General features: G+C 41.4%; 1 protein-coding gene across 1 annotated transcript; it reads left to right on the forward strand.

Annotated features, from left to right (window-relative positions):
- The first annotated feature begins 497 nt into the window (after positions 1–497).
- Positions 498–3,341, forward strand: LOC141832810 (scarecrow-like protein 22). The gene has a single exon (XM_074720187.1). It carries the CDS (start codon positions 869–871, stop codon positions 3,011–3,013), a length of 2,145 nt encoding a protein of 714 aa, XP_074576288.1. The 5' UTR covers positions 498–868; the 3' UTR covers positions 3,014–3,341.
- The last annotated feature ends 15,077 nt before the right edge of the window (positions 3,342–18,418 follow it).

Here is an 18,418-nt window from a genome sequence, read left to right on the forward strand (position 1 = left end):
TTTTGAATTTTATTCTTGTAAATTGTTCAAAATTTAGTCATTTTATAATATGGATAAACTTAGAGATTATAATATTTTAAATAGGATACTATCTAGATCTAAAATATAATAAGCTATGAACAATTTTACATAAATGAGTAGTAAAAATTAACTTGGCATATTAATATATATACTTTAAAGAATTTAAATAATTATAAATTTTATACAAAATAATTATAAATAAAATTTTATATCATTATATATGATTCATTTATGATGCAATTAAACTATATTGTTGAATTCCTATATATATATATTTAAAAAATATATTTTATTAATTTTTTTCTATAGAGTTTTCATAACCAAACAGTAAGATATCGGATAGAAGCGATATATCGAGAGAGCGTTACGATCTATTTATCACGGTTTTTAATTGGGTGCCTGCCCATCCTAATTAAATTCATGATGTCGAGGCAGATGAGAGCAGAGGAGAGAGAGGATAGAGTCGATCCTGGAGAGGGAAATTTCGATGAGCGCAGAGGAGAGAGGAAAGAGCTGAAGCTGGGGGAAGGGAGTTGATCCTGGATAAGAAGAGGGAACTTTCCTGTTACTTTAGAGATTGGAAGTTACTGTATTGATCTCGGCAGAGGAGGAAGCAGCTGCGTCACCGCACTCAAAAGCGACGCCGTGATCTCCACAGAAGTTGGAAAGCTCAAATCTTTTTAACTCTTTCACTCTCTTCCTCCCTCTTCCAACCAGCTTGCGGAATCATGGCAGCGGAGCCCGCGGAGAAGGATCTGGCGGGTGCGTGAAGCTGGCGGAGATTGCAGTGGGCTGTTTGCTGGGTGGTGAGGAAGCGGTGGCTTGTGGTGTTGTTCGAGATCATCAGATGAGGGGAAGGACGCCTTTCGTTGTTCCACAAAATGGGGTTTCTTTGCAGGTCTTGGAGGGAGAAGAAGGCCTCCTCTGGTGTGCTTCTTCAGCTACTGCTGCTAAGAGGAAAGGAGGGGAGAAGGAAAAGGTGCTGCTTGAACCGCGTTCGGTGCTGGAAAGCAGGCGGAGCCCTAGCCCGCCGAGCTCCTCCGCCTCCACGCTGTCGTCCTCGCTCGTCGTTGGCGGAAGGTCTGCCTCCTCTGACGGCTCCGCGACCGCCGCCACTCCCTCGGTGGTGGCGCCGGAAGGGGCCCAGGGAGAGGAGGGCACGACAGAGCTCCCGCCAGTACCCGCTTCCCTTGCAGGTGGAGAGGGGTGCTCCTTGGGCAGTGCTGATGATTTGGAAGACTTGTTCTACGAGCCTGCGGCCTCAATAGGACAAGACCAGAACTTTCTTGGGTGGATCATTGGCGAGGCTGATGACACCTCTGGCGGCTGTAACTTCGATCCGCTCTGCGCGTTCGAAGGTGCTTCTGTACCGCCGGAAACCATCAATCTTCCGCCTTTGGCTTCGCCTGCTACTTCTCCTAGTGGATCTGAGCGCAAAGGTGCCACTTTTCGGTGTGGGGTTGCGAACCCTAATCCTTGTCCTTCTCCTTCGGCTAATATTCTTCCCCTTCTGCTTCCTCCGTTGCCGGCGGAGCTTGATTTACTAGACGAAAAGAATCTCTTTCCTAATCCGGACCTTGCCTTGTCGCAGCAACATCAGGCCCAACCCCTACATCTTTCTTCCTTCTTCCTCCCCTTTCATCAGCAGTCAACCACCGACCACCGGGGTCAGCCGTTGCAGCACCTTGCCCCTCCTACACGCAAACGCCCTTCGGTCGATCCTTTCCCTATTTCCTGTGTCCCTGAGCTTCCCTGCCAAAGCCTTCCCCGTCAAATGGGATTCAGACAACCGCTCGACCACTCGGGATTCCAACTTCAACCACCGTCAATAAAACCCAAATTGGCAAGTGGAGATGAGCCGTCCGTGGCAGCAGCGACCCCAGTTCAGCAGCAGCAACAGGCATTGTTCGACCAGCTCTTCGAGGTGGCTGAGTTGATCGAGGCCGGGTACACCTTCAGCGCCCGTGGGATATTGGCGCGGCTCAATCACCAGCTCCCCTCTCCTTTAGGGAAGCCTCTCCTGCGGTCTGCTTTCTACTTCAAGGAGGCTTTCCACCTGCTCTCCAGCAATTCCCCCCACACACTGCCGCCTCCTGTGTCGACACCATTGGATGCCATGCTCAAGTTTGCAACCTACAAGACCTTCTCGGATGTCTCACCCATTGTCCAATTCACCAGCTTAACCTGCGTCCAGGCCCTCTTGGAGGCACTTGAGGGCTCTAGCTGCATCCACATCATTGATTTTGACATTGGCATCGGTGTGCAGTGGTCAGCCCTCATGCAGGAGCTAGCGCAGCGGTGTTCATCAGCAGTGGCTGCCTCATGCCTAAAGATCACTGCTTTTACCTCTCCCCGCTCCCATCACCCTCTCGAGCTGCACCTCATTCACCAGAACTTACTCCAGTTTGCCCGAAGTCTTGGCCTTACTTTTGAATTCAACGTTCTTGGCCTTGAACCTTTCGACTTATCGATGCTGTTAAGAATGTGTTCCCCATCCAATGAGGCAGTCGCTGTGAACCTCCCTGTTGGTTCCTCAATGCGCCTGCCTATTCTGGATCTTCTACATTCTGTGAAGCAGCTTTCACCAAAGATTTTGGTATCCATTGATTATGGATTTGATCGCATTGACCTGCCTTATGGGCATCATATCCTAAGTGCAATTCGGTCGTGCATACAACTCCTTGATTCAATTGATGCAGTGGGTACCAATCCAGATGCAACTAACAAGATTGAACGATTCTTAGTTCGACCAAGGATTGAAAATGCTGTTTTTCGACACCAACATTTGTCGAGCAAGACAGTTTCATGGAGAAGCCTTTTTACCTCAGCTGGATTCGTGCCTGTCCAGTTCAGCAACATTACGGAGACACAAGCAGAATGTCTTCTGAAGAGATTGCTGGTTCAGGGATTCTCGGTGGACAGGAGCCAAACTTCCCTTTCCCTCTGCTGGCAGCATGGGGAACTTGCCTCAGTGTCTGCATGGAAGTGCTGAAGGAAATTCTCAAATTCCTTTCTACAGGCATGCTATTTTGGATAGTTCCTTGGCACAAAACTAAAGTTTTATTTAGCTTTGATTTGGAAACTATGCTAGCTCTATGGTTTCAGATTCTTATCATTTAACAAGCATAGTGTATTTCATAGAAATTGGGGCTAATATAGTGCTTATGCCAAGGCCAATATATCCAACTTTTCATTATCAAAATATGTTTGAGGCTTGGATTATTGTAGTAAGAGATTCCCGATATACCTAGGATTCATGTTCTTCAAATGAGTATTTCTCCAAATTTATAAAATGGATGGGATTCTAGGATTATTCCTAGGGACAAATTCTTTGATGCATCCCTATTTAGGTTTATTGGTTTTTGTAAGATGATGTACGCTCGCTAAAAATCTCCCCAGTGCTGCTGCATCATAGGCACACTAAAATTTTCTATGCAAAAGAATCCAACAAGTTGCAATGTCTATTACAATTCAGCTTATCTAGTTATTCTATGTTTATGTGATGACTGATGTACATTGGTAAAGCTTATCTTGCCATTGCATTTGGAAAATCAAAAAATACTGGTTTTATCTTCCCATTTCACTTTACATGAAGAAGAATTAAACTTCTCCAGCGAATAACTTAATCTATACTTAGAACTACTCAGTCTGTCTGCAATCGAAATCATCTCATACATGAGAGATCAACGTAGTCAGCTGATCTGAGTGATCTTTTATGTAACCTACTGTTTGCAGGTAATGCAGTAAATTGAGATGTCACTGCTGTTGACCTACATAACCTCTATCTATAGTCTTCAACTATGAAAGCCTGATCTGTCATTAACAAGAACAAAATTAGCATCAATTTTTCCGGTGTTTGTATGCTTTGCAAAGAAGCGTTATGCCTACTTGTTAGTTTCTTCAAACTTAAAGCATGCTTGACTTTGATAATGTAGAGATATCTGTCTTGTTAATCTCAATTCTCATTCCCTTGGATCCACAATTTGAAACACACAAGACATCTGGCTCATTGCTCTGTGATGTATAGTGATGAAAAATATTAATGTGAAATCTGTGCAATGTTGTCATCTAGCACAGTCCTACTTTGCTTCCCTGAAGACTTGAATTGTTTCTCAAAGTAGGATTTCAAATGTAGTTTTGAAAAGAATGCGTCTTCTGAAGATTGTGATCCAGAGAGTGATTCAGACCTGCTGTCATGTTGGTTAAGAGGTTTCATTCTGTGATGGTATCAAGTATCATTAATGGATCCTGTAGCTGAGTTAAGCTTGTCTGAAAAATTATTCAGTATTCTGTAGTAAAATAAAGTTGTCCAATGTAGCACTATTGTTTTTATGAGATGAACATCTGTCTACTCATCTGATTAAGTTGGTCCCATCAGTATTGCATCTACTTATCTGTTTGAACTTCAACTACAGTTTCTTCATGTAGCCAGCGTTTGTCTATCATCATCTATCTTCATTGTACTTTAGTGTATCAAATCATAGATTTTGGTCTCAGACGATTTGACCAGTCTTTCTATCTGATGTGCTGTGTTTGGTTCTTTCCATCCAAGCTGGCCCACTGTCTTTTTTCTTGGTTGTATATGCAATCTTTCTAGTTTGCATGATATGATGCAGCGAAAACGCTGATTGCTTAAGATGCTGTATTGTGTTTTCCCCAAGTTCAAGACATTTCACATCTGCAACCAAATTCAATTTAGATGATTTATTTTTTTTTTTTTGCTTCATTTACCTCTCGCATAAGTTTCGTTACAATCATCTAGAGCAATGATTGTCGTAACTGTTTGGAATTGAATACTATATTATTCTTATTCCTCCGTTGAACGGCAAAGCGATATTATTGCTAGTGTTTAAATTAGATAAACTAATTTTTTATTATATCCATATTTTTTAATATTCCTTTTCCAAGTACACTTTCATTACTAGATTATCGCTTTAATTATAAAATCTCTTGGTAAGCAATGGACCAGGTTTGATTTATCACTTTAGTAAAAATCTATATGTATTAGTAATTTTTTTTTTTACAATTTAAAGTTTGTATTGATTAGGGAATATGAAAAGTAAATAATAGTAAGAACTATAATAGCTTCCATTCTAATATTCAATCTTAATGGTTTGTATATTCAAATAAAAAATCTCAATAAAACTAATAATTTTATCTAGTATCTAAATTGAAACTAAATTAATAAATCAATTTCATTTTTTTAAAATATAGAAATTTAATTCAATTTAGTTTATCAATTTCGGATTATGCTCATACCATTTGAACTTTTTTTTTTTATCAAAATCTATCTAGCAATTTTGCTGTCGTGGACAATTTCATTCAATATCAGTATTGTTTGTTTTCTTCTAGTCTCAAATTCCAAGAACAAATCTTACAGCAAAAGGAAATCAATTAATTAGTGCAACAACCTCCTTCCATTCTTTATACTCCAGAGCTTAGAAATGAACGCCAACTGTGGGCTAAATCCAGTGTTGATCTCTGTCTTCCACATGGTTTCTGCCGGCCACATGTTTACTTAAATTTTAATCCTTTCTTTCTTCTCCACTCTGCTTCTCTGCCTGTGCCTCTCATTAATTTATCAGCTCCTGCCTTGCTGCTCAGAAACTTCACAATCTTTAATGCCTAAAAGAAATAGGAGGAGATTAAATTAAAAGGAAGCACCATTTTACAAGCATCTACATAGTTCTTGCCATTGTCTGGGAATTAGGAAGATTGTGCAGCTGCAGTTGCATGCAATCTACTGACGCATCTGCTTGTTTATATGCTGAAGTAATCCTCGCTGAAAGCGATGCATTCACATGGCCAAGTTTCAGATTCCGTGCTGTGATTAGCTGCCAAAGTGTAATTAGTTTTGAAGGTTGAAGATATGTTTCAGTGTTAGGAATGAGAAATACATTCAAGATTAGATGCCAAAGTGTAATTAGTTTTTAAGGTTGAAGATATGTAACGGTGTTAACTGGAGCCACAGGTACATTTGGCATTCATCTACCTCCACTTTATGTTTTGGCCCCAGCTCTCCAAAGTTTTCTTCACAAGACTTCAAATGTTTTTGATGCATGCCAATGTTTAAGAGCTTGATGGGTTCCTCATCAGCTACACTCAAGGATTCAAGGAGAGTCAACTAGTTTAGACCATCTATCAAAGAAATTTTTCACCATCGGTGTGGTTTGACGTTTAGCTCTGAAGGCATATCAGTCACTATTAGTGTAGACATATTCTTTCTTTTTTAAAAAACATATTTATCATTTTTATTTTTTATTTTTATGAATAAAATTTCAAGTTATATCTTTCTTAAAATCAAAATAACATAATTTTAGTTGAGAATATGATAATTATCATTTGATATTGATATTCGGTATTTTTAATATAATATATTAGATTAATACTTTAGAATAGCATTTGAATGTAAAAAAGGAAAATACAAGAAAATATAAAATAAAAAAACTAATTTAGTATTTAAAAAAAATTATATATTTAAATATATATAATACAATTTATATCTTATGAATTTTAAAATTTTATATTATTTATCATACATTATAAATAAAAATAATAAATTTATACTAGATTGTTCACTTTAAAAATATAGATGATTAGCAACGAATTTTAACGATAAAATTTGCAACAAACTAATATTTCATCACTAATTGACGATGAATTTAGCGACAAAAATAATTTAGTTATGAAATTTTTTTTTGTCGCAAAAGTCGTTCCAAATTGACGACGAATACAAATTCGTCGCTAAGAATCCTAATTTAGCCAGCCAAGCGCGATCCTTTTCTTTCTCCTGGCGATCCCTAATTTTTCGATCCCCTTCTCCTCGTTCCCCGATCCGGCGATCCCGATCCCAATCTTTATTTCCGGTGACTGCGACGACAATGGCGATATGGCAACGCCCTAGGTGACGGCGACTCGGTAAGCTCTTCTCCCCTCTCTCTTTTCCCCTCCCCTCTTCTCCCATCTCCTTGCCAACGACCGATTAGGCTGGTCGGTTGTTGCTTAGGCTGGCCGGAATGTCATTTTGCCTGACCAACCAGCCGTTGAGGTTGGCATGTTGGTGTCTCGGTTAGTTTTGATGTGATCAATCAAGTTAGTTAGGCCCTGTTGTTGTTCTGATCCCTTTGCTAAGTGTGCAGGAACTTAGGAACGGAGGAAGTCAAGCGTAAGACGTAACGGATGAGAAGGATTGTGCGGGAAAGTGAGCTGACGAGTTCGGTGCAATCCAAGGGATGTGGAAGCTGCGGAAGAGTACGCCGGTGGAGCGAGAAGGACATGCTCGATGTCCGAGGGACGAGAAGCCGGGTGGAAGTATGCTCGAGGGGCGAAAGGCCGGAATCGGATTTTGGTGAGCCTAACTCCGGTTGATCAGAAATCACCTAAACATCATTTTTATAAAAGTCAATCTTGTTGATTTTTGATCAAGTCAAAGGTTGACACTTGACTTTGAAGACCAAACAAAGCCCTTGAGAAGCTGTGAAGATAAAAAGGAAAAGAAAACTTTATCTCTTCAAGCTTAAAGGATTGCTTCGAGGAAAAGACAATTAAAGGATAAAGTTAGCCAAAGGTTAATCAAAGAAGATAAAAGTTTTTGAACTGGCCGAAGGTTTAATCAAAGAAGATAAAGCTCAGCCTTATTAATCGATAAAAATCTATTTCTCATCAAAGATAATTTTATCTTTGATCAATGGTTGAGATTTAAGTTTATTTCCTATCAACAATCAAGATCATATTTACGGATCAATGGCTAGGATAAAATCTCATCTATGACCAACAGTCAAGATCAACTATCTAAGGCTATAAATAGGTTTAGAAGTTTAGTATTAGAAATTTAATTAATTTGCTTGTAAACTCTCTCTAAATCTATGTACTTTAACTTGTAAAGGCTTCTCTGCCTAAAGGAGTTTCTTAGTTGAGCTTCAATTGTCTTGGAAGCAACCATCCAGTTGCAACCAAGTTTAAAAAAGATGAATGTCTATTCTTTATTTCTTAATCCATCTATTCACCCCCCTCTAGCAGGTCCACCTCGATCCTACAGGCTGATCACTGAGGCAGCCCTAGCGCTAGCTGAGGCGGGTGCGTCTATTGGGTTGGGCATGGGCCGGTGGTGAGGTAAAGGTGGTGGACGACGGTGAGGTTGAGGCTGAGGTTGGCTGGTCAGCCTAGCCAACTGCTGAGGCCACTGGCTAATTGGTCGATGGCTAGGGGAGGCTAGCTGGCCACTGATAGCCGTCGCAAGTATACGACCATCGTCAAGTAATAAAAAATATCGAATCCACAGGGACTCTTGATAGCTATAGTGATGTCACAAGGCTAGTATTCTAAACTCTGAGGGGTGTGAAGTGGTTGAGGATTTTGGATGTGGTAGAGAGAGATTGGCTTGGGGATTTATGGATGAGATGAATAAGTCTAGGATTTTAGTTTCACATCAAGGCTAGGTGACATCCCTAATTCATATTTGTCCCCTTACTCTCAATGTTTACCATATTGTGGGGATTCTAACCAAGATACCAACTCGACCTCATCAGGTTTCGTCCGAGCTAAATCATAATATTCTAATGCTATGATCACTAGTTCGGGACGATACCTAGATAGCCTAGTTCTATAGCTCTCTCGCTATCACCGAGCACTCCAGTAATACTACTGGTATCCTACCCTCTATCGCCAAGTACCCAATTAAAGACTCCTTCCTAGTCATCAATAGCCGTTAGCTATCCCCTAAGGGAGTTTACCACCATATAAAGGCCACTTCAGAAAGTCCGGTTAAAAGCTCTCCTTCTGTTACAAGACACTCCGGTCATACGATCCTAAGATCTCTCCCTACACAGTAATCTATCCCTCATAATCATGCACATGTGCTTACACAAACATTACATCAAACATGTTCAAGACACACAATACATGAAACAAGTTTAAACACTTTATAGAATAGGAAAAATATTATGAACTAGTTCTTACATCACCATCATCACATTAATGTTCATCCTACATCCTAAACTCATGGATCTACTCCATTACATGAAGATTACAACAAGTGTGCAAGAAAAATATCATCCACAAAAGGAAGGACTTATCTTGAAGCACGGGCATCTTTTAAAGATCTTCTTGCTCCGGTGTAGGATGGATCGGTGGACAGGAATCGGTGAGGAGGCATCGGCAAAGGATGAAGCGTTTTAGGCCCTCCCCGAAGAGGGGAGGAGCCATCCCCCAAGCTAAGACCCTAGGATCGAGAACGCTAGAGGGGGGGGTGAATAGCGTAAAACCGTTTTTCTTATTTTTAAACAGAGTCGTAAATAAAATTGCAGCGGAAAATAGAAAAGAAAATAAACAGAAAATAGAAAAGAGACACTGGTCGATTTTACTTGGTTCGGAGCCCTTCCAGACTCCTACTCCAAGGCCCCACGGTTAGAGAACCGTATCGATGGGCAAAACACTACGTCGAACGATATTACAAAAAGATTTAGAAGGAGCGGTTACAAGCCAACCGTCCTCCTATAGCAATTAATATAATGAATGCAGCAATTAAAACTTTACCAACGCCGTAGTAGATGAAGAATTTGGGATCGTCGGCGTAGGTGTAGAAGCTATGCACGCAGAGAGTCGGTGTTCAAAGGTTCAGCCACTTGTGAAAATTCGGGATGCTTTTGAATAGGGTACTCGAGCAGCCTTTAAATAGAAATATGGTGGCATTCTGGATCCGATTCTTCCTCCACTTCTTCCTCTAAGCCATGAACGTGGCAACTGATCATATTCTTCCAATTATTTTTTTTTTTTTTTTTTTTTTGATCAGATCCCATAGAGCCGTTTTTGTTGACTTTTTGATTTTTGATTTTTTTTTTTTTTTTTTGCGCCGTTTTTGTTGATTTTTTTTTTTTTTTTTTTTTTGCTTTGATTTTGAATGGATCCTATTGGCAGGTGGCTAACCTGAGCTCGACCCGAGTTGAGTTCTTTTGGATCCGTCGATGGAACCGTGGAAAGATTTAACTTCGCGGATTCGGGTTAACTTTCTGACCCTGCAAAACCACATTAGTTCCAATACCAAAGATATATCCTGCAAGACAGAGGTTAGAACAAAATGATAGTTATTAATTGACAGCTATGCTGTCCAATCTCAACCTAGGACTCCGGAACGGTTCCTTGGTTGGATTGACGACTTTCGAGAAAACGCGTCCTCACTTGTCCAAGTAGGACCTCTCTCCTCTAAAACTTACCTTGCTTACCATGTATCAAACCTCAGGTCTAGACAGACCGGTTTGATGTGTTGATCCACCAGGACTTCCTTGACTTGACGTCAGGTCTAGACAGATCTGCCAAGTCCATTTGCCAGATGTCAGGTCCAGCTGACCCATCTGGTCTTCCTGCCAAGTGTCAGGTCTAGAGAGACCCACCTGGACTTCCTGCCTAGTGTCAGATCTAAATCTGTGTACTCAAGGTAGATTCGTCAAAACAGGATGAACCTTAACTTTAACCAGATTTGTCACCATTAAAATATTGGTTAACAATTCTGGTGCAACCTGCACCAACAATCTCCCCCTTTTTGATGTGTGACAAAAACTGTTTAAAGTTAAGTAAAAATTAAGTAAATAGAGTAAATAGATGCATTACTTAAGGTGAGGTGAAACTCCCCCTTAATTAATGAAGCAGTAAACTTCTTAAGTGTTAATTTAAGTACTCTTTGACTAAGGTGAGGTGAAACTCCCCCTTAATTAAAGACATACTTATCTGATTAAGTAAAGTATCCCTTTTACTAAGGTGAGGTGAAACTCCTCCTTAATTAAAGACATACTCCTCCTTAATACACTTAAGTAAATTTTACATTTTTTTAACTTTTAACTTTTAACCCCTATCTCCCCCTTTTTGACACATATCAAAAAAATAGATAGATTAAATAGGTCAAGCATGTGTCTCAAAACAAGGTTTTTAAATGTCTAACTTTGAGTCTCAGCTTGACTATCTAGAAGATAGAAGCCTTCATCAAGTTAGTCAAGTTAAGTAAAGGTCAATATTGAACCAAATGATTTACTTAACTTGATCAATCTATGTTCGATGGTTTTTAGCCTTGATTTATAGCGATGCACAGATATAAGCATCTTAAATCCCGGCTTTTTAGCCCTAAACATCTCACACCGTTTCTAAGTGTCTCAGTACACAAACAAGGTAATCCCTAGGTGTTTGTGAGATGCGGAAAAAAAGGAAAATCATGGCTCTTAAAACTAAGGGTACATGATTTCTACGGTAGTGCCTAGGCTAGTTCCAAAAGACGGGGATAAATCATTAACAGAATTTTAAAGGGCATTTCATGTAGTAAAAAGAAAATATTTTCTATTCTATTGAGCACATTCCTAGCTGTCTTCTGAGTGTGCTAAACTCAGATTCGGGTAAGGGTTTAGTAAATATGTCAGCTAGGTTGGACTTAGATTCCACATAATCTAACACAATAGTTCCTTTTGCTACATGGTCCCTTATGAAATGGTGTTTTACTTCGATATGTTTTGTTCGTGAATGATGCACTGGGTTTTTAGTCAAGTTAATTGAACTAATGTTATCAATTAAGATTTTAACATTATGGTAATTTAGTTGATAGTCTTTTAAAGTGTGCATCATCCAGAGTAGTTGAGCTACACACTCACCCATGGCTATGTACTCTGCCTCAGTAGTTGAAAGTGCAACACAATGTTGCTTTCTACTACACCAGCTGACTAGAGAACATCCTAGTAGTTGGCAGCTGCCACTTGTACTTTTTCGGTCAAGTTTGCAGCCGGCATAGTCTGAGTCAGAGTAACCTAGTAAGTCAAAATTGGTTGTTCTAGGGTACCAGAGTCCAACATTTAGGGTGCCCTTAACATATCTAATTATTCTTTTGACTAAGGTTAGGTGTGACTCTTTTGCACAAGTCTGGTACCTTGCACACATACCTACTGCAAAAATAATGTCAGGTCTACTAGCGGTAAGGTATAGTAGGCTACCTATGGCACTCCTATAGTGTTTTAGATCTACAGGTTGTCCGTTAGGGTCATTGTCTATTTTTACGGTTGTTGCCATTGGTGTGTTGATTTCCTTTGAATTTTCCATTCCAAATTTCTTAACTAACTCTTTAGCATATTTATGTTGATATACATAGTTTCCATCTTTTGTTTGTTTTATTTGTAAGCCTAAAAAGAAATTAAGTTCTCCTACTAAGTTCATTTCGAACTCATTTTCCATTAAGGCTATAAATTCCTTTAAGAATGATGAGTTGGAAGATCCAAATATAATGTCATCGACATAGACTTGGGCGATAAATATATGACTCCCAATCCTTTTCATAGTCGTTCCCCTTCTTAGCATTATGTAGTCAAGGCCTATAGTATACTTCTAATCATTCCCCACTCCAGGGTCGAGCGACTTTTGTCCTGTGGGTCGGTTATGAAAAGTGCCTGAAACCCCCTATTCATTGCGCCCCGAAGGGCTGGGCTTATTATAATTAACGTTCTATCGTACCTCTTCTTTCCCCACCTCCCCTTTGAGCCAAGGAAGGGATTTGGCTGACTCAGTCGGCTCCTTAGCAACGTACGAGTAAGTAGCAGCCCGCTATTCCGAGAAAAGGTTATTAAGAGGGTGAAAGCACGGCACTCAGTGCTCGTACTTACTTGGACTTGTGCGATGTAGTGCGATCTGGTACATCATTCAATAAAAGAGCAGATGGCAACTACTACCGAACCATAGATTCATGGCTTCAAATAGAGCAGCCGTCGGTGAGTCAGGTTCGGAGAAGAATGGCAAAGCACTCGTACGGAGCGAGGGCCGCTGCAACGGACACAAAGCACTCGGGAGGCCTTCCTCTCCTGCTCCTGCTGGTCGAGGAAGAACCACTCCACCGCACGCGCTTTCGCTTTCCTCTCGCCCGCACCAACTCATACTAATCAGAAGTATGTACCGAATTCAATGAAGAAAGCCAAGAAGAGAACGGAAGAGCGACGGTCCCCCTCGCTCGATAATCAGAGTCTGACGACGGGCTTAGTCTTCAGTCTTTCCTTTGCCACTTGTTCAACTTCTCTCTTTCGGCGGGCCTTGGAGGAAGTGGGAATTCGCGGATCCGAGCTCGTCAGGCTTTGAAAGGAAAGGAGGGAGACTCATGATAGATTGAATCTACGGACTCGTGCTAACTCATTGGCACATTTTCGACATATTGAACTTATTATATATAGAAAGAAGAATCAATCCTACCCTCCTGCGCTTTCCACACTCAACCTAGGGCCTCAGAGTACGGCGCCGAACAAAGAGGAAGGCAAATGGGTATTAATGTGACTTGTGCTTGTGAAGTACAACATATATTAGGACAAATTAGAGTGAGAGCAGTGCAAGGGATGGGGAATGGAAGTGATTGATATGGGAGCTCGCGTTCCAGTCGGCAGAGCAAGACTCGGACGAATGGGAGCCTCTTGATAATTGGATATACTAGCACAACATCTCCTATTCATAGACCCAAATGATCAATCTTTGAAACAGGAATTCAAGTAGTGGATCTTTTAGATCCTTATCGCCGTGGAGGAAAAAGAGGAAATGAAGGGGGCAGAAGCAGGACTGGCTTAGGTTAGGTATCGCAGTAGCTAGCGCTATTCATAGGTCTCAGAAAGGATAGAAAAGGATGGAATGGGCATAGACGAACTATAAGTGTTTTTTCTAGGGAGCACACGCCCTTGTCGAAGGGTTTTAGGGGGAAGCGCTATTAAACCATTGAGCTAGACAGTGAAAGATTAGCACGGGTGCGGAGCGAGAGCAAACGAGACCAAAGCAATTGAGTTCATCAAGGCTAACCCGGGCCATATCAGTGGTCCCTTCTATTTATAGAATTTCCAGCCATGTCTTTCTTTGATCGATCTCAACCTATTTGAAAAGTCGAGTAAACGGGGGAAAGAATCCCGATCTCGAGTGTGAATTAGAGGCGGACACTATTGGTCACCAGCGAAGGAGCGAGATAATCGAAGTGACTCCGAGGCTCGAAGGAATGCTTTCAAGTCTTTTCAAGCAGAACAGAAGAGCAAGTATACAAAGCCAGGGAGACCAGAGGCACTTTTAGTAGACCTTGAATAGGTGGTGAGAGAGCATTAGCAGTGGGACTCAGTAGCATTCATCAGTCAGTGGTCAGCCTTGACTAGGAAGGAGTAGGGAGAATCAAGAGCAAGCATGAATCACAGTGATCAGCACATTCGTTTAGTGTAGCTGAGCCGGTACTTATATTATATACAGGCGGATTAGTCTACTTAGTCGTAAATAGCCCCAAAGGCTAAGGAGATAAATAGCCCCAAAGGCGTAGAATAAACCATCTTACTAAAATAGAAATACCTCTGCTATGCAGAGAAGATAAATAGCCTTTGGGTCTATTTTCGACTCAAAGAGGCATAGCAGAGGTACTTATCTTATATTATATACAGTTAGTCTACGCCAAAGGGGCTATTTATCTTCTTGGGGCTATTTATCTCCTTTTGCAGGCACGCTGTAATCCGCTCTGGCTATTTACGACTAATCCGAATCGAGAAATATTGCTGATGTTTTTTAGAGGGAGCCATTCACGACAGTTGCTGTTGCTCTAGATCTTGAGTAGTTTTGAATCTTATTGAACTTACTTAAGGAGGGCACGCAATTATACTGGTAATAATCTGCTGAGGCCCTGTATATATATTTGGCGTAAGGATGGCTCGTTTTAAAGTTAGGGAGAGAGAGAGAGGGATTGCTGGCCTAAAATAAATATAAATTCCGAGAATATTAGGGAGATAGAGAGAGGGAGGGGTTGCTGGGACGACTTTATGCGATCATTCTAGCGACGTGTAGAGGGCTCGACCCCCCCTGTATATATATTGGCGGCCCTTACTATATATTTGGCACAGCGACGTGGGATCGCAATACCGTAATTTAATATAAGGTACGAGCATAGCGACGTGAGAGAGAGAGGTCTTTCTTTTGTAGTTTTTTGTTCTTTCACTCGTTCCACTCACTCTGAAACAAAAAAGAAAGTGCTAGACTGATCAAAAAGTGAAGTTATAGTAGCATATAGATCTATCTTTCACTTTAGTCCAAAAGGGCACGGAATCCAACTTAAGCAACTGACTCGGTAGCGGAGCCTGGCACCCCTCATACTCACTCCTACTGGACTTCTAACTAACCCTCACACTCAGGATATGAAGCTGCAGCTGCTGAAAAGAGTGAATGGTTTATAAAAGCTATTGCTAGCCTCTTTCGTAGTTATGAATTTAAAGTATACAATGGCCTTTGGGGGGCTGAATGGAACTACTCTTGCTGCGAGTGATAATGACGCGTTGGACGACTACCGACAAATTAAAGGATCTGGGAGGGCTCACCACTTTTTCGATGCTTTGAATAGCCCGAGTAGTTGGCAGACGTCAGTGACCTTGCCGAGTCCGAATCCCATTCTTTTTTCTTTTTTTATCCCCATTAATATATTAAATTCTTGAATTGAAAGCCTGATTCTAGCGCGTACAAGCACTTGGCAATCCTCTCTGTGCTCTTACCATAGATCTGGTGGACCGATCGACGCCCTATCGTAACAGACAGACTCTGAAGGTGCAGAGGTACAAATAAGTGGATTTAAGTTATCCTCAAGCACTAGGGCGATGCTCGTACCTTCTCCAGGCGTACGACCCTGAGACGAGACGTGATGGTGTCTCCGGCCCGGATTACTCTTACATAAGTCAGAATAAGAAAGAGAAGAGCTCAAATTCAAGCAAGAACTCACAGACCAGAACTGAGGTAGAGACAGAAAATAGATAGTTGTTCTCAAGTCAAGTAGAGAGTTCAAGTCGAATTTGTTTTGCATTTCTTTTGTTCTTTTTTCTTTCTTTTGTTTTTTGTTCTCATATTTTCTCTCTCGTTCGGGCAAGGTGCGAGGCAGATTGAGTGAAAGTGCTTTTAGCCGTCGCTCGTACCTCGTCCCTTTAATGTACGCTACACCAGGAAGACCTACGGGATCTAATGGACATTCCCCTTCTTATCATTAGTTGTTGCCTATGCATATTCAAGGTCTCATCCTGTAAGCTCCGCAGCGGGGATAGGGACGGTAGAGTGAATGGCGCCATACTATAATAATTTTTAGAACTTATATTATAGTAAGTGCGGCCCTGTATATATATTTGAACTTATATTATATACAGGCTTAGTCGTAAATAGCCCCTTTGGCGTAGACTAATCCGCCTTACTATAATATAAGTACCTCTGCTACGCAGAGCAGATAAATAGCCTTTGGGGCTATTTACGACTAAGCCTAAAATGAATATAAAGAAATCCTAGTCGGTGACCCCGAAGTGAGGATGGAACACACTTATCTACATCCCCAGGAATCCCCAAATACTCAACTCAACTCCAGTGAAATATAAGTAACTGCCCAATAGAGGGTACTCAATTCAAGGGTCACCAAATCTCTATACTCATAGAAAGCAACCCCAGATCAATACAATCACTATCAACATACAGATCCTTCTATACTCAACAAATCAACTCAATTCAAGGGTCACCCCTCGTTGGCAGATAGGGTGCCTCTCCTTACAATAGCAATAGATGGTACTCCACTCAAGCTAAACTCTAGGGATGAATTCCAAACACAACCATAGAAGTCCTCCTCGAACGACACAACCATAGAAGTCCTCCTCGAACGACACAACCATAGAAGTCCTCCTCGCTTCATAAGTGACTTCCAGATCAATATAAATAGAATCACTCACATCGACTTCAATCTAATCTGTATACTCAAATCAACATAGGTAGTCAGTCTTAGATCTTGTTTTCTATCAATGCCCTATCACATCGACTTCAATCTAATCTGTATACTCCAATCAACATACGTAGTCAGTCTTTTATCTTGTTTTCTATCAATGCCCTACTATGTCTGTGCCTTCTTCCAAGGCTGCGGGGCTTTTTTTCAAAGTCGGGCTGCTGGCCTATCGTATATTTCAGTTGGGCGGGCTGCTGGCCTATCGTATATTTCAGTTTTCAAAGTCGGGCTGCTGGCCTATCGTATATTTCAGTTGGGCATTTCTCATCTGCTGAGTGGGAGGGCACTCGCTCAAACTTCTCTGCTGAGTGGGAGGGCACTCGCGAACTTATATTTAGTTTATAGGCTTCTTAAATTAAGTTCAATCTTTACCTACTGACATTGAATCTCTCTACTACCTACTGACATTGAATCTCTCTACTCTACTCAACTCAAACCCATCGTCAAATAGAACCTAAAAATCCACTGAACTCTACTCAACTGAACTACTCTACTCAACTGAACTCTACTCAACTGAACTACTCTACTCAACTGAACTTGAAGGGTGACCCCTCGTTCCTAAACGTGACGCAGGTGGAATTCACTATCTAATTATCGCCAGGTAGCCTGCCCATTGGAAAGGACCAAGATAATTCTCTCCCGGTAGCCTGCCATGCCTATTGTAAAGTACCAAGAGGTCGGTTCGGTAGTGTAGCTTATCCAGCGTAAGGGAGTAAGAGGTCGGTTCGGTAGTGTAGCTTATCTAGCGTAAGGGAGTGCGATACCGGGCCCAATAAGACCCTTTTTTTTTCAACCGCTGACTCTCGATGTGTATTTCAAATGACTCTCGATGTGTATTTCAAAGAAGGATTGCTTCCATTTCGGCTCGTTACTCTATTTCAAAAGAAGGATTGCTTCCATTTCGGCTCGTTACTCTATTTCAAAGAAGGATTGCTTCAATTTCGGCTCGTTACTCTGCTGGCATAGCTCTCACTTGTTTGCTTGCCGTTCCTTCTCTTACTCGTTACTCTGCTGTCATAGCTCTCATTTGTTTGCCGTTCCTTCTACTCGCATAGCTCTCATTTGTTTGCTTGCCGTTCCTTCTATTAGAATAGGCGCGAACCTCTGCTATCGGCTGCTCCGGATCCGCTCTTGATCTCATCTACAGTTCATATCAGCTATTGTTGTATGTGGAGTCTAGGCCTTAAGAGTGTATAGTCGGTAGGCACATGGTGGGCATGCTACACTTACGAGTGGGTTCTAATAGGGTGGAGGACGCGTAGAACGCATTCGGCTATGCAGGTCGGGGTGGAGGACGCGTAGAACGCATTCGGCTATGCAGGTCGGACAGTCTGGTCCCTGGCTAGTTACAATCGGTATGGTCTGGCTAGTCCCATTTGGCTATCGGTCTCATGATCTGTATCTTTCTCTGTGCTATTCATGATCTGTATCTTTATCTTTCTCTGTGCTATTCATGATGCGTATCTTTCTCTTTATCTGTGCTATGCATGATCCGTATCTTTATCTGTGCTATGCAGTCTTTCTTCTGCCCGTTGATCGGTTTCTTCTGCCCGTTGATCGGTAGTCCTACCTGTCTGAGGAGCTCTTTCTGACTTCCCATAAAAAGTCCTACCTGTCTGAGCAGCTCTTTCT

Source organism: Curcuma longa, chromosome 8 (assembly GCF_044706935.1).
Source record: "Curcuma longa cultivar G26 ecotype Majalengka, Jawa Barat chromosome 8, ITB_CL_G26_1.1, whole genome shotgun sequence".
NCBI classification, from domain to species: domain Eukaryota; kingdom Viridiplantae; phylum Streptophyta; class Magnoliopsida; order Zingiberales; family Zingiberaceae; genus Curcuma; species Curcuma longa.